Source organism: Trichogramma pretiosum, unplaced genomic scaffold, assembly GCF_000599845.2.
Source record: "Trichogramma pretiosum strain Unisexual culture from Peru unplaced genomic scaffold, Tpre_2.0 scaffold27, whole genome shotgun sequence".
NCBI classification, from domain to species: domain Eukaryota; kingdom Metazoa; phylum Arthropoda; class Insecta; order Hymenoptera; family Trichogrammatidae; genus Trichogramma; species Trichogramma pretiosum.
Genome location: NW_019641694.1, coordinates 1,170,970 through 1,187,324, shown reverse-complemented (window position 1 = coordinate 1,187,324; position 16,355 = coordinate 1,170,970). Strand labels below are relative to the sequence as shown.

The 16,355-nt window shown below is 40.9% G+C and overlaps 1 protein-coding gene across 2 annotated transcripts; it reads left to right on the top strand.

Moving 5' to 3' along the window:
* Nucleotides 1–477: 477 nt before the first annotated feature.
* Nucleotides 478–16,303, top strand: LOC106660565 (carbonic anhydrase 2). 2 transcript variants are annotated; one of them, XM_014383581.2, is made up of 7 exons: nt 478–933; nt 7,044–7,244; nt 8,643–8,764; nt 11,027–11,122; nt 13,254–13,368; nt 13,937–14,047; nt 14,805–16,303. In XM_014383581.2, exons 1-7 carry the CDS (start codon nt 894–896, stop codon nt 15,050–15,052), a joined length of 933 nt encoding a protein of 310 aa, XP_014239067.1. In that variant the 5' UTR covers nt 478–893; the 3' UTR covers nt 15,053–16,303. The 2 variants fall into 2 exon arrangements, with proteins under 2 accessions (XP_014239067.1, XP_014239068.1); XM_014383582.2 differs by lacking the exon at nt 13,937–14,047 and having other exon boundaries at nt 480–933.
* The last annotated feature ends 52 nt before the right edge of the window (nt 16,304–16,355 follow it).

Below are 16,355 nucleotides of genomic sequence, written 5' to 3'. Positions count from 1 at the left end.
TGCGTGTATATTAATATGCCATTGTGCTGCTACGGCGTAACGCACGTGCGAGTATTTACAAACCAGTGCGCAGTAGGCCTCGCGCACTCCTTTATCTTCGCACTGTATAGTGTATGTGCAGAAAAACATGCGGTGGGGCAGTCCCCAGTTCGATGTAACTTAACACTTGCCTGGCTTGTAATATACAGTCATCTTAATGTCTTGTATTTCTAGGTAAAGCTTCACGCACACACACACACAGTCGTGCGCGTATATAATCATGCGACACATAGCTTGGTTGATTGCTCTCCCCCCTCTGCTAGAAATTCGGCCCCCGCAAGGGCCCCCTCCAGTCTGGTTAGCAGAACCACGCACGCACACATGTGCGCAGCGTTCACGTTCATATACAGCTCACACACACACACACACACAGTTGACAAGATCGACGACTGGTGACGCTGCTTCGTGCCTGTATAGTTCCAGCAGTCTGCAGTATAAACATAGCAGCGCCGGCCGGCTGGATCAGTCTCGTTTGAAATCTCGTTGGAGAAGCATCACCGCAGCTAACTCTTTCTCTGCGCTCCGCTCTTGTGCTCTATACGAGTTCGAAGCTTTCTCAAGTTTTTTTTGTTCGTCGCTGTTCCAAGCGGATTTTTACACCTCTTCTGGTCTCGGCACCCAAGTAGTGCAGAGTCGTTTTTTATTGCCTTTTACATCGTTAAAGTCTGCAATCGAGACGAGCGCGACCTGCCAAGCCGTGCCCTTTACTCGATTACGCTTTTGATACACTGATCCATTACGTCGTCGTTTGTGACGAAGGCAGTCAAGACGAGCGGGAATAAGCCCTACTCGGAACGCAATTACCCAGATTTGAATTTTCCGTAAGTAATTCGTCCTCATCAAACTCCCCCGAGATGGCCGGTATCAAGGAATGGGACTACTCCAATCAGAATGGTAAGTCAATCAACAATTATTTACAACAAGCTGTATAATTAATTTTTCATGCCCCTTCGTATAAAGTTCATCGACTCGCTTCGGCACCTCCTTTTCCTCTCTTTCTCTCTGTTTACGTGTATATTTACGTTGAGCTGCTGCTGCTGCTGCTACTAGTAGGTATTGCTAGTGTGGTCCGGGAAAGTCCGATATAGAAAGTTGCGGCTGATTTTATGTAGACAAGTCTCGTACAAGCGCCGGTCATAATTTTAGCTTTTCTTTTAACTCGTGTCCTCTGTGTACGCACGGCTGACCCCGTGCAAATACTCTGGTCAGAGCGAGTGAATTTTCAAAACCGTATAATGTATTAAAATAGTCAAGAAATGTGATGCAAGTCACCGACGTTTCGAAAATTATGTTAATTGCACGCATCGTAGCGTACATTACAGATATTCGTGTAGCTTGCAACGTGTTTCGAAGGGGAAAAAACGAAAAAACGAAAAAACGCGTCGTTTCTCCATTTTTACTTTTAAGCAATACTATATACAAAGTCGCGTGTTTTCCTCCATTCATCGTACATGTGCTCGAGGCTGCGTATCGTTGAAATAATTATTTAATAAACTTTCATCGATTTTGTGTGTTGATCGATTCTAAAAGAGACGCAGCGCGACTCGCGCGACTGCCCAAGGAGGGAGGGAGCGATAATTTATAATTTACATTATATGTTTCATGCTTCGTGCGAAATCAGCGGAAAAACGACGAGTGCATGTGGTGAGCAAATCAATTGCCATCGATGCACAATTCGAACGATGCATGTACGCGTGTTTATTCTATTTTTTTTTATTCTTGCGCACACAATTTTCTTATCAGCTCGTTCTTATATGATTTTGTGCGGAAAATGCCTGAGCGCGCGGATTTCCTGCACATATATGTACGTGTGTATACACGCGGCGTATATCATTATCACGTGTACCGCCGGAAAAACGTTTTACTATCGCGCTACGCTGCAGCCACTCGCGCGGCTGCAATCATTATCGGTATCACGATTACGTGCAAACTGACGATCCTATGAATAGACTCGGAAAAGCCTCTCTTCGAAAGAAAATCAATTGCTCCGCGTCGTTATCGCGGAACGGAGTTTTTCTCCGTATAGGCGAAACTCGACTCGAGGGCCAACATACCTACGACGATTGTGACATTATGCGAACACGATGATCGTCGCAGCTCGGCGAGTCGTGCACGCCATCCCATGTACACACTATGTTTGCCCATAGCAGCGATGACACGTTTTTTTAATATAATTTCCTCTCGTCTATTCGTGCCACAAAGAGCCACATGTATGCTGTGCAAACAATCGTGGCACACATATGCGAGTGGATATCTACAGGTGTGCTCTAGTAGCTGCAGTGCAGACTGCTCCCAGCCAAGCTCGGCTCGGACGATTGATCGGTTATTTTCAGCTGTGAGCGATCGATCGTCTTTTCCACTATACGTGCGCGTAAATAGAGAAAAAAAAGAGTCGTTCGGGAGCTTCGACCCCGCGCGTGACACGACCGCCGCTCGCCATGTCTTACTGCACATAACTCGCCAGTCCAGCAGCGGCGGCCATTTACACTCTGTCCGAGATAAGGCGCGCGCGCAAAAACCTTTCTAATGCGCGACTAATGCTTTATTCATTTGATATTTTAATCTCGATCGCCTCGTCGTCTACTTATAAATACGGACGAGGTAATTGACGCGTTGCGCAGTTGCGTATTCCATACTCTTTCCGTTCGATAAAATATTTTAATGCGGCTCGCGTCGCGTGATTTATAACGAACAATAAGCGAACAGTACGCGATGAAATACATTTGATACGTGCGCGGGGCACGAATCGCGATAAAAAATCAAGCCGACCGGCAGGACAGTTAGCGCGGCTAACCCAATTCGTCGGCGTCGCGCCAATCGCCCCGTAATATCACTTAGAGATCGTCAAGGATCGGATCGAATCTGTGCGACCTGGAAAGATGTGCCATCGTCGCCATTAAATGCCCTCCGTATATTCGTAACCGTTAATTTATGATACATCCTGCAGTTTCATCGGCTTTTTTGCCCGCTTTTTTGCCCGATCGATATCAATCAAACTTTTCCTAATGGACGCCCTTTGCTTAATGGACTAGATAGCGAGCGAGTGATTTCAATGACGAGATTTGAAAGCCTCGAAGGTATTTTTAGTCGCATTAGAGCGACTTTTTTGCCGCAAAGAGAAAATAAAGGAATGCAAATTTTCATGCCCAAGTCTCGAGACGCGTTTTCATCCGGAGAAAACCGGTTCCAGTTGCAGCTGCGAGCCTCGAGTATAGCGACGAGTGAAAGAGACGAGCGCCGCCGAGCCCATCGTCGTCCGCCACCGATGCGCGCATAACTTGCATTTTATACGTAGAGTCGACTTTTCGAATGTGCATCGCGCAAATCGTTGACCTCTGCGCCGATCGCCCGACGATCGTACCGCTACGTATTTTTCCCCCCGAAACTTTCCTCGTTTTCTGCCGCTGCTGATTTAAAATACGCGGCGATTTAAATGACGAATATAGCTCGATTTTCTTTGCTGCCTCAGTTGCGTCGCGCTTGTGTAACGCTTCTCCTATGCTTACTTTGCGCCTCTGTTCGAACTCGGGCAAAACTCGGTAAACTTGGCCGATATTTTCCAACTGAAGATATTCCGGGCTCGTACCGTAGCAGAGCTAGAATATGATTGAAAAAGATATGTCTTTCGACTTCCTGCACATTTAAAATCCGCAGATCGCGATCGCTTCATTCAGTTTCATTGTTTCGAATCGAGTCGGCGCTTCTCGTAGCTGAGTTACGAGGAAAAGCGCAACGAACTTACCTCAGACTTGTATGCGCAAATACGCGTGTACGCTGTGTCGTACGTCGTGTCAAATGAAACTATAAAGTCATTATCGCCCATGTCATAAATGCTTTGATAAATGTTTATCTGGATTTTCCAATCTATTATTGTCCCTCTGTTTCGGACGATAAGTATTAAGTACTCGGCATTTGCAAACCACTAAAGAGCCAAGAGATAGGTGCGAATTGCTACTGTCTAAGCGAGCACATCACGCATAAAGCAAGGTTGTTTTCTCTCTCTCTCTTCTCGCTCTCTCGTTAATTCAATTCACGCAGGCAGGCTATTTTTCAGTTTAACGCAATGTTCGCGTGACACGGACGGCAGCACGCTCGGCAGCTCTTGAATTAATTTCGGTCTATACGCACTAAACGAGCGTCATGTGCGTCGTTGTTATGACGAAGGTGTGTTTCCACTTTTCTCCCTAACGACATTAACTCTATCCACATAGGTGTGAGCACGTACTCGGTATACGCGTCGAGCTACTACCCTTTATCTCTCTTTTTTTTCCAACTAAGGACAGAAATTTATCGCCCTCGCATATATAATACTGCTCGTCATACTTGAATTTCTATCCCCGTGCGCGCACCGCAAGCTCTCCGTCCTTGACATCGAATTACTTTGATAATTACCGGAAACGCGTCGTCGGCGCAGCTTGTGTTTATTTCTCTGATACACAAGATCGGCTTGTGTGAGTGTATACTGGCACGATAGAGAGAGAAAGAGATGCGCGTCTTTGCATATTATCGTCATTATCTTCGCATTGTCGTTTCATATTGCCGTGCTGCAGCTGCTCTGCTGCAAGTGCAGCTTTTCTCTACATGCCTCTCTCTATCTCTCGACTATGTCATTGCGAGTAAGCCTTCACCTAATCGCATTAAAGTCGGTAATTTGAGTTTATAACTTCGTTGAGGACCCGTTACTACTGTCGCTGGAAAAATTACAACAGAAGCCCGTCCTAGTGTCCAATCATGCATATCAAAGTCTTTGTCCCTTTGTTTGGCTTCGGTTCGACGGCTCGATATTTGATCGTCTCTTTATCAGGAAGTTTTCTTTCCAACGAAAATCTGAATAGATCCATGTTATACTTCTCTCTCGTGAAAATCGCCTAATCGTTTGAACGGTAAATCATGACGCATTGATATAATTTTTCAAATTTCTTACCCATCTTTATATTTATAGAACAAAAAAATCTACGCGACGATGTATTGCATCGCACTATCTCGATTAATATGGCAACTGTGTTATCTCATTGTAGTTGTCATTGTTACAAATGATCGGAATCAACTTTTTTTACGTCGATCGATGTACACTTGATAGGAAAACATAAAAAAAGAATAGCTCGTGTGTTATTTGTTCTCAATAAACTCACATACTATTGCGGTTTCTTTGAATAGCGCTAAAACATGTGTCCGTATTATGGGCGTGTCGACCATTGTGATAATTACCTTTTTTTATCGGTTTCGTGCGTGTACGAAATAGTGCCTGAGCCGTAAGTCAAATAGCAAGAACAAATAGGATCTCGGAAATAGAAAAAATGTTTTCACCGAAAAGCCTACGTTGGAGCATTACAGCGAGTACCGATCCATATGCATACAATAAAATAGTTCGTTATGTATATGTTGAAATTTTACAGCTTCACGGCGTGCGATAAGCGCTGGCGCGCGACCGAGAGAGAACATATTAACTTTATCGCGAATGAAAAACTACGATTCATACAATATGGGTATACAAATGCCCCTCAGAGGCTTGAGATAATGAAAGAGACCAATCGTATAGATTTGCTAACGCTCGTGCGCGAATCGCTTCAATCCAAGTTGGGGCTCGCGTTTGTACAACGCAACATAAATGCACGTGTCCAATGGATAATTGAAATAACTCTTACCAATATTTACTTGCAAGTCTTGTGTGTGCGCCTTCTGGTTCTTTCTACGAGCTCACAGTACATCACAGTCATATTTCTGGATATTTGCGATTGTCAGTAAAGCTATAGATCTTTTAAAATGATACAATTAAACACGCGGTCTCGATGAATCAGCCTCACTCGTAGTGCGCCTGTATACATCTAGTAATATTTATTTTTTCCGTCTTAAATTAGTTGGTTTAATTACTTCTGAAAAAATATTCTTATTATGCTTTATTATCTGTCGCGTCAATAGTTCGCAACTATGCAGTGTTGAAAAATTCCTTTAAAAGTCATTCGAAAAAAATAATGATCCACTTGTGACAACGCTTTCGTATCGTCGAGACAATTACCGACCTCGTGTGCAGCATTCGTGTGCTAGCCAGACATCTGGACGGCAGAATCGAGCCGAGAAAAACGCGCGCACTTAAATTATCGGAATTTTACAAACTCGCGTTACACGTAATTGCCCTGCAGGCATTTGCATGCGTAGTTTGCGAAAACGAACTGCGGAGGCGTAAATAAAAAAAAAACTCGAGGATGCGCGTACACGAAGGAAAAAAAAATATTAATGCACCGGAGCTCGTCAAATCAACCAAAGAACGAACGGAGCCCAATTGACCTTTGCATTTATATTGCCTGCGTAAATAATCAGGTAGCCGGAAGAGGCGTGCGGGCAAAGATAACGATATTCGTACATATACTCGAGAGCCCCAGCAAACAATCTCATGGCCACTCCAGTCTGCGTCTCTAATGTTAAAGACTCGTACATTCCTTTATCATAAATATAAGCACGTACGAGTTCGATTGATCAAGGTTTTTAAAGACCAATCGCAAATTTTTGTATTACATATAAAGCGATCAACGATGTAATCAATACTCCCCGTGGGGACCATTATTGACGTCTTTTTTTTTAAACAAACGATTAGGATCGTCGATCGGTGAACATTAAAGCGATTTGATAAACAATACTCAAATTTGAGTATCAAAATCAAAGCGCCGCTAAAATTCCTGAATCGATTTGTACGTGCGCGAATAATCGATGTCGCGTATCGGTAGGCCGCGTAAGCGAACTGAGAGGATTTTACAATGGCACATCACCTGTAGGCGATTAATGGATCAAAAATATTTTCGCATTCTTCAAATTCAAGCCTCGTTGAAAAAAATCAGTAATAAAAAATTCGACTGTTTTGAAGTAGCTTTACATGCGGTATAATAGCATTGGCAATCTCATGCCTCATTAAAATCATCGTCACGCCATCGGTGCCGGTTAATGCTTGGAATGTCAATCGATGCGCTATATCGTAAAATAAACTTTAACGTTTTCTTTATGTGTTTCAGGACCAAGCACATGGGTCGACAAATTTCCAATGGCTGCTGGCTCGCGCCAGAGTCCGGTCAACATCGAGACCGATCGAGTCGAAACGGATCACGAGGCGCTGAGCAGTAAGCCTCTCCGATGGAAGTACCCGGCGACGGCCTCCCGTGCCATCGTCAATCCGGGCTACTGCTGGAGGGTCGATACCGATGGCGATGGAACTTGTAAGTATATGCATACAATATCGTAACGTCGTACGCGCGAACCAGGCATTACGTCGATTGTTTTTGATTAAAAAGCTCCTCCAGCTGGTGTATATTTAGCGAAGCGACGAGAGAGCTTACGCGCGCCAGCTGCACATCATTACGTATACGCAGCTCTCGGCCTGCATTGACACCGTCCATGTAATGTTATCGCTTGTACTGGACGCGGATTGGCAATATGTGCCGCATCCCACAGATGCAGCTCGCTCAATTGCGCGCGAAAACGTGACACGCTCGACTGCTATCGATAACAACCGAATTCTTCGTTGCTCTACAAGTCGAGCTTTTTATGCGGAAGTCCGTCAGACACGTTTGATCCTTTGTTTTTATTCGAAACGCATGAGCAAATCGTTCGTTTCAATAAAAAAATATAAAGAAAAAACAAGATAGAAATCGATTGATTTACTTAAAATATTTTTATTAAGCAAGAAAAACAATTATAAATCAGGCATTATTTACTCGACAATCATCGAAGAAAAACAACAAACGATCTGTTATAGCGCATATTATATATACAATACGTGAAAGAAAAAAACTCGTGACTCGAAAAACAAAAACGTTGCCAACTCACGTTAAAAAACTATGTACAGTTGGTCATTTTATTTATTCAGTTCAGTTCTATGTCCTATAGGTGGATATGCGCTTGCGACGCGCTTCAATGAAAATCGAAATCATGCACTTGTGCATGCTCGGTTCTCTATACTCTGTCTTGGGCAGTAATCAAGTGTAAAAATGCAAGACAATCGTTTGTTACATCGAAGCCTTGGTCTAAAAGCCATTATCAACGTGAATCACAAATGAATTATTCTTTTTGTTTTTTTGCGCACGCATCTCTTCGATAAGCTCGGCACAGCCTACAAGTTTTGTTGTTTTCTCTCTATGTTCAAATACGAGCCGGTGATGAAAATAAAAATAGAGCCAAAATAATCACAGAAAAACATAAACGCGCTGGCAGAGTTATCGCATGGGTTTGGCATAGTACCAGAGAGCTTTCGGCGAAATTTCAATTCATTGGAGGTATGGGGTTTTCCACCCGACTCTCAGACGTTATTTCTCCTCATTCCGTCTAGCCACTCGAGTGCCATAAGCTGAAGTCTCGCGACGCGATTACAGCTTATTTATGACTTGACAGAATTTCACGATAAACCAAATAAAATGCGCACAAATGAATTTGTAACACGTGCCTACTCTAGATCAATTGATGCTTATGTCATGAACGAATTGTGAACGAACGCCTCTTATGTCTGGCGGTCTTACCTCAAGTCCAAACAAGCGATAGCTTACTTCTTTGGCATATGTCTTTGTTCGAAAAAAAACTATATTAAATCATAGCTAATTCATCACTTGTTTGTCTTTCAGATCTGACTGGCGGACCCCTAATGGACGATGTTTATAAGCTGGAACAATATCACTGCCACTGGGGCTGCAGCGATTCTCGAGGATCAGAGCACACCGTCGACGGACAAGCATTCGCCGGCGAGGTGAGATATTTTCCTTTTTTTCTATTCATAATAGTGTTATTTTTCGAACCTTCGATCGAGAAAGTTGATTATTCAGCGTAATCGCGATACTCGTCGCATCATATAAAACGGCGACATGTCTTGGTCTGTACAAATCGATCGATCGAAAAATTGCGCTTGCGACGCACGCTTAAATCGCACCGTAATTCTCATACGTCCGTGCGTGAATCCGCACTAATGATCAGGCGTTATGACGTCCCAGTCCCCCATATATACATACATCATACGATTATTTTACATTTGTAAATTTACTGATTCATCGCCGTGTGTTTAACAAATGCTTCCCAAAACCTGTTTTTACCCGAGCACTTTTTTCCTCTCCTTTTACTCAAGCATTATAGTCGTAAATAATGTTTACATCCAGTCGTGCGATGAACCTTACGGATTGACGCGTATATTATTGGTGCATATCAAATTGACCAAGTTTCTTGTCATTTACAATCTATTTTTATGCGTTTATCGGGCTTACAATCGTATGATATACGCTTAAATTTGAGATGTAGTGAACAATCGATAACGACGCGTAATTTATATCACCTTTGATAACTATATCATATAATTCTCTTAAATCTTGACAATCAAATCGAAAATTCGGGAAAGAGTTTTCTATAATTTTTCAACGAGTTGAGAAAAAGCAGTGAACCTTCATGCGAGATGTGAAAAAGCAACTTGTATATTTTTTTAACGATTTTTTCATTTTATTAATCATGGCAGCTCGTACAACGACATTGATCTCAACAAGTCCTATTAAATTCTGTTATATGCATATCCAGAAATACACAAATGACGTGTTATTAAAATTTTGCCGACGGATTTAAGGTCAATCATCGGGATATTTTCGAAATGATCTAGTGGTAGTAGTAGAAAGCGCCAATATAGACTCGGTCACTATTTGGTTTGGCGCACAGAGAGCCAAACAGCATTTATGACATCGATGTATAAATTTGACGCACTCGCCTTTTTCGCGCAATCAAGTTCTCACGGAGGCTATATGCAGCGCTAATTTCTAGTTCAAACTGGAACTCTCGGACTATGGAATGAAATTGATCATGCAGTGGCTATTTTTTTTGTTGCACATTGCGCGCTTTCCAGAGTGCGCGCTAGAGACGAAAAAATTCAGGCACGGCTTCGAACGCGCGTTACCTAATTCTGGGCGTCCTGATAAGCCTTTATGCGCCGCGCATATGCATCAAATGCTCGAAGGCGCGCATACTAATTATCGTTGACTCGCGGCACGTAGTATCGCCGATACACATGTGTACATTGTGCAAACTTCTCTACTGTGCTCGGCTTACATAACGAATTTCTATTTTTTTGTAATTTATTTCCTTCCAATTTACGATTTCATTAATAATGCAGCTAATAATTTGTAATGCACATATAAATAAGCCACGGCGTGATTCCGATATAATGACCTGAAAAAGATCATCGATCTATATACGAGAGATGGAGAAAAATGCGCCGCTCGTCGACGCTTCATCATCACGTGTATGATCTAACAATCTCATCCTATTACATAATCCCGTGTGCTATGGTATGTAGTAGCGCGACTGGCCGGTCAACTCACTTACTTCTATCGGTCAGCTCGATTAATTGCCGTTTCCACGACGAAGCTCGTGACACTGTGTCACACACACGCATACGAGCGGGGAAAAATGTCGACAGCCCCCAAGAATACTACTCTTTCGAGTGGCCAAATTTTTGTTTCGCTGTTGCGGGCATTCTCGGGCGCACTCAATAAGAAAAAAAACTCGTATCCGTTTGAATGTATAAGAAATGCACTTGTAAACGTACACGTGTAAACGCGCCGTTTTTCCTCGATTGTAAATCTTCGTTGTTTATGATGCGCGTGACTGCCGTGCATGTGTACATGCGCAGTTATAGATTTTATTGTTCGTCGAGGAAAATATTTACGCATCGGGCGTCTATGAAAGCGGACTTTATCAGATACTCTGTTTTGGTGGTCCGCCGCCAACGTGGGCGATAACAAGCATTTTTTCCTGCTCGTATAAATATTGTGTAAGACATCGTAAAAGTTCGCCTGGAGCGACAGCGAATCTCGGCAAAAGAGACCGAAAGAAGACGCCGACTCGCGTATCTTACGTAAAAATTGGTTTTGCACTCTTAGAGGAATCCTTTCTTTACGTAAGAGTATCCGCGGCAAACGTTGTAAATTTGTATTATCGGAGCCGAAAACTAACAAAATTGTATTTGTCTTTGCAGCTACACCTGGTGCACTGGAATACCACCAAGTACAAGACGTTCGCTGAAGCCGCCAGGGCTCCCGATGGCTTAGCAGTTCTTGGCGTTTTTCTCAAGGTACGTCTACATTATTTTATCACATTTTGTTAAAAAATGAAAAGCTCGATGATGAATGAAGTTGGCATACAATAGATAATGATTCTTCTTCCGGTTTGATCTACGATTAATGGGTCGTCAAACAGAAGCGATTAATTCATTTGTGCACTAGCTAATTATATTTTTATCATTCTGACTCGGCGCGCGCCTTTACGACGATCGTAAAAATAGCTCCAATTACGTAAAGCAAAAAATCAACAGAAAAGAGCTACTCTCGGACTTTTTTCCTGTCTATTGGACGTTTCTCTGTTACAGTTTATCGAAATGTTTATTTTTTCTTTCATTTTATGCATAGGTAGTTACTCTTTAGACCTGTACATACTCGATTGTACGTATATATACGAATAATGCAAACGAAACGATAATAAATACCGCGCGCCGAGTTTACTGTGCCGATGTGCGATAGGCCTGAAGCGGCTTGGCCTTGATTACGACTTACCGACGCATTTACTCGGCTCTTTTGCGAAAAAAATATTACATATCCTTATCTAGAGACGCAAATTTCGTGCTGGCACGCCGTGTGCATAGACGCCTCGTGGAGCGCGGCGCAACTCGCAATCGCAATTTATTTATCTCAGCCTGTCATCGGAAAACGTGTACACACAACATGCATAAGTGGACGCATTTCAGCTTGTATGGATGCGCTCAAAGAATGCATATGAGAGACACGGTTTATATAAGCTTCGCAACACCTACCCTTCCAATAACAGAGCCCACACAATCGGGGGTTGGCTTCTCTCTCTCTTTCTCTCTATTTTATTCGCGTTACTCCAACGCGTCGCTTGTAGATACTAAATATACACTCTCACGTGCCTTACATAATGACCGATAATACACTCAACTGTATTAGTTTTTATTCCTCAAATACACAAATACCATGTGATTATAATAAAAGCTTTTTCATTTATTATCATCATTTCTCGCACGAGACATCACAGTTGCATCTTTTCTATCGACAAATATTTATGCTTATCTTACAAATGGTCTATTATCGTTTGAGGAATTTCAATTTCACACATCGATATGTGTACATAAAAGGCACATTAGTACATGCTCGTGTAATACCGTGTAATGATATAAACTAATTAGTCGATAAATCGGTATTGCGAGCTAAAAATTGTCATTGTGGAATTGTACGAGGTCTAATTTCTTTTATAGGTAATTAGTCTTTACGACAAAGGCATCTATATTTTTTGGTGATTATTTAATTCGCCTTGACTTGCGCTACATCTATAAACAAATGTATACTTATTTATGAAGCGCGTCACCGTTTGTTGCTTACACATATCATATACGTATACACTCCCGCTGCGTGTCTTTGAATTATAGATCGCAACTCGGTAAAATCGTTTTTTTTTTTTTTTTGCTTCTTTTATTTCTCTATACACGATCGTTCATGTATGCGTGTTGGTTCGAGAAACAATACCCGTGGCTTGCGGCAAAAATTAAACCAAATTGAAAAATCATCCAAGGAACGATTTAAAGAATTACGACGTCTGTATTATTACACAATAGGCACGCGCTCGAGCACGCCAAGCACGGCATTTAGTTAAATCAACGTTCGTAAAACAATGACAACAGTACGCCGGATCGATGCGCAATTTTTTTTCCTTCCTCTCTTTTTTGACTGTCCGCAAGATTATGAGTATGCAAGAAAATTTTCGTGGAAAGATCTCGTGCGGTGGCTTACGTCACTCGGCGACAAATTGTAGGTGTGCACGAAAATGCAACTCTACAGCTGTACACGCGCTTATGGCAATGTCTAATCCAGAGCAACGAAAGAATAAACAATAGCGTTAGGAATATACAATTTAGCCTTGCACGCCTCTATGTCTGCATGTACGTATGTGACAGTTGTCACCTAAAAATATTTCATGTCACGGACGGATCTAATTCTTCGGAGTGCAAATGATAAAAAAAAACGGGAACAACAAAAAAACACAAATAATATGATTCATTCGCATAGCTGCAATTAAACACGCAAAGGTGTAAAAGTGCGAAAAAATTACGCTCGTGTCGAAGAGCCGTTGTTTGAATATAAACGCACTTCAGTCTAATGAAACAGCTTTTTATATTCATGTTACTTTTGCAGGCTGGTAAAGCTCACGAAGAACTGGAAAAAATCGCCCGTTTGCTGCCTTATGTGTCGCACAAGGACGACAATCTACCAATCAACGAGTCGATCGATCCCAGCAAATTGCTTCCTGGTAAGTTCGAAAACATTTTTTCCCGCAATATATCAATATACACACATATATTATAAGCTGCTTTTGACCCCTCCTCATAAAACGGATGTTTTCGTAATTGTAAAACAGCATAAAGACAGAAGCATACGGCAAGCGCGTGCATCAAAATTAAGGCAATTTATTGTAAAATATCTTGCCATTGTTGAGTTCGATTTTTCCTCTTCATCTTTTCTTCGCGTGCAATATACATCCTCGATATTGAATTGAATGAATTTTGATTCAAAAACTCGTTTATTTTATTGAATCGCTAAAGAAAGTGCATGCAGTTTTATTCATTGCTCGTTATTTTTTTTCTTCTTTTTCTTTTGTACAAACTTGAGTAACCTTGGGTCAATCTGAAAGAATTAATCCTTTCCTTTTGTCTTTTGAATCACGTGACAAATCGTCATTGCGTCGCGCAGTTTACATACACTTACATATCTTTAAAATGTATTTCTCCTCCTATAAACACAATAATGCAATTGACTCAAATCACTTACACACATACAATATACCTATACTATATGTAAATATTTTCGAACACATAAAGTACGGGGTGGTAGAGCTGGCAATAGCAGTGCCAGTCAAAATTGCATCAACCCATGCATGCGCTGGGCTGGACGCATTATAAGGCCCGATAACAAGTCTCGCGATTGGCAAGGTTTGTAACAGAGAATTAACCCAAAGGAATGTTTAAAAAAAGTTCTGCATGATCGATATAAGACACTGCATGCAATGGAAGCACCTTCATTTTCCGATCTTTATTGTTGCATTATTATAAAATCATAATTTATTATAAAAGCATAAAAGCTTGTTAGCAAATTGATGCGTTACTCACGCTTCATTTGTCAAAAATAAAATGAGCTGGTGGAGCTTCAGTTCTTAGTAAAAGAAAACACGCGTGCATATCGAATTTTTCAACTTTACTGTTGTTTTCACGCTTACATTCTCTTATAAGCCTATGTATAGCTTCAAAAGAAAATCATTGAACCGGGCTTAACATGTTTCTATTATTAGTAAAATAGTAAGCATGAGCTTCAATATAAATAATCTACTTCAGCAATCAATCAAAATTATGAAAAATTTAAGCTTTTCGGTTAGAAATTTCTCAAGGTTTGTGAACTGTAAGCATCAACTTTAGCATGATACAAAATGGTGCATTCGAGTGTTCCCTCGATTTTTCGTTACCATGTTTCACGATCGACTTTGTGCGGCATTTGCATTATATATTAGCTGCACTGCACACACACACACACACACACACGCGCATACTTACACGTCACAGTTTTTCTTTTAAGACTTTAAGACGATTGCACTGGAAGCTTGCATAATATATTTTACGATCTGCTTATGCACGATGTATTAATCTTGCGAAGAAAAAAGGAAAAAAACTAACGTCTGCATTGATGATTTTACAGATGACAACGGCTACTGGACGTACCTTGGTTCACTGACGACGCCGCCTTGCAACGAGAGCGTCACCTGGATCCTGTTCAAGCGCTACATCGAGGTGTCGCATCACCAACTCAACGTTTTTCGCAATCTGCGCAAGTTTCCTCGTGGCGAGGAGTGTCCCTGCCATGAGAATCACGGTGTCGTGATCAACAATTTCCGTCCTCCGTTGCCACTGGGCAATCGCGTCCTGCGCGAGTGCGGCAGCTTCTAAGGCAGATCTGACGAGCAGAATTTACAGCTCGGTGTGCGCACCAGCTTAATTATGGAGAGCACCCGATTTAAGCATCGAGTCCAATTTTGAACATCTATGACTTGATTAATACTGACTATCACGGGGGAGGTTTGAAACAACAGTTTAGTTTTTAATGGGGGAGAGGAAAAAGCAGCGATGATTTTGAAAGCAACGGAGGATTTCAGCTTCGAATAAAGTGCCTTCTTGGCTTTTTCTTTGAAATATTTATTATATACATAGATTTTAACCGCAAGTGACTTTAATACGTAAGGTGCTACACTTTTTTTCATAACGGATTTACAATGGAAATAGGCAAAGTTGATTATTTGGAATAAAAATTTTACATATTGTACGTGAATAACGTCATCGACCCCTGATTTAAAAAGTTTTGTAAGCGATATTTTTAGATACCGATAAGTGTGTAAGACATTAAAAAATCAAAAGATCATGTACGTTGTGAAATTAAAGTAGCTTAAAATCTGTTACGAAAAGTAAATTTTCGGGTTGCATAACAATGATGTATACGCATCAATTTCAGAGCGGCTTTTAGTTCATAAGTGTTTTATGGCCTTTGAGTCTCTATGTAAAAGTCATGATCATTAGTCATGATTTTCCATAAACAATAATTAATCGAATTTGATGTCATTATAGTTGTTGCAACTACGGGCTTTTCAGTGTGCGTTTGTATTCTTCGCAGTTGCTAGATTTTTTGTCAAAAGTGTGGCAACGAATCGTAGTATTTTTATATATTTATTAACAGCGATATCATGGCTGTTTAGATCCTTCCAGTCAATTTTACAAACTTAGAAATAATATACAGCAATTATCAGGATAACCGTTTTCATGAAATAGAAATAATTTATAATCGGTTTGGTGTGATATACACATTAATTCAAGATGAAATCTTGATTTAAGCACTTATTTATTAAGTAATCTGTGTGAAAATGATCATTTATCATTTTATGTTGCAATGCTTTGAAAATGTAGTCAAAAATTTATTTTAAACGGAGAAATATTTTACAAATTATGCATACACGTTTTGAAATGATGTATTATGGAAAAAAATTTTATTTTCGATACAAATCAAATTTATCTAATGGCTTTACGATAAAATATCTTTCAATTCAAATTTATAAATAAAAATAATTGTTCGTTGTTTTTTATTTATAAGATCTATTGTAAAAAAAAATTAGCATAAACAACTTGTACCCTTAGAGGTATAGAATAGAAGACTGCTGTTGTTGATTGGCTCCGCATTTTTTTAAATGTGATAGTTTAGAAT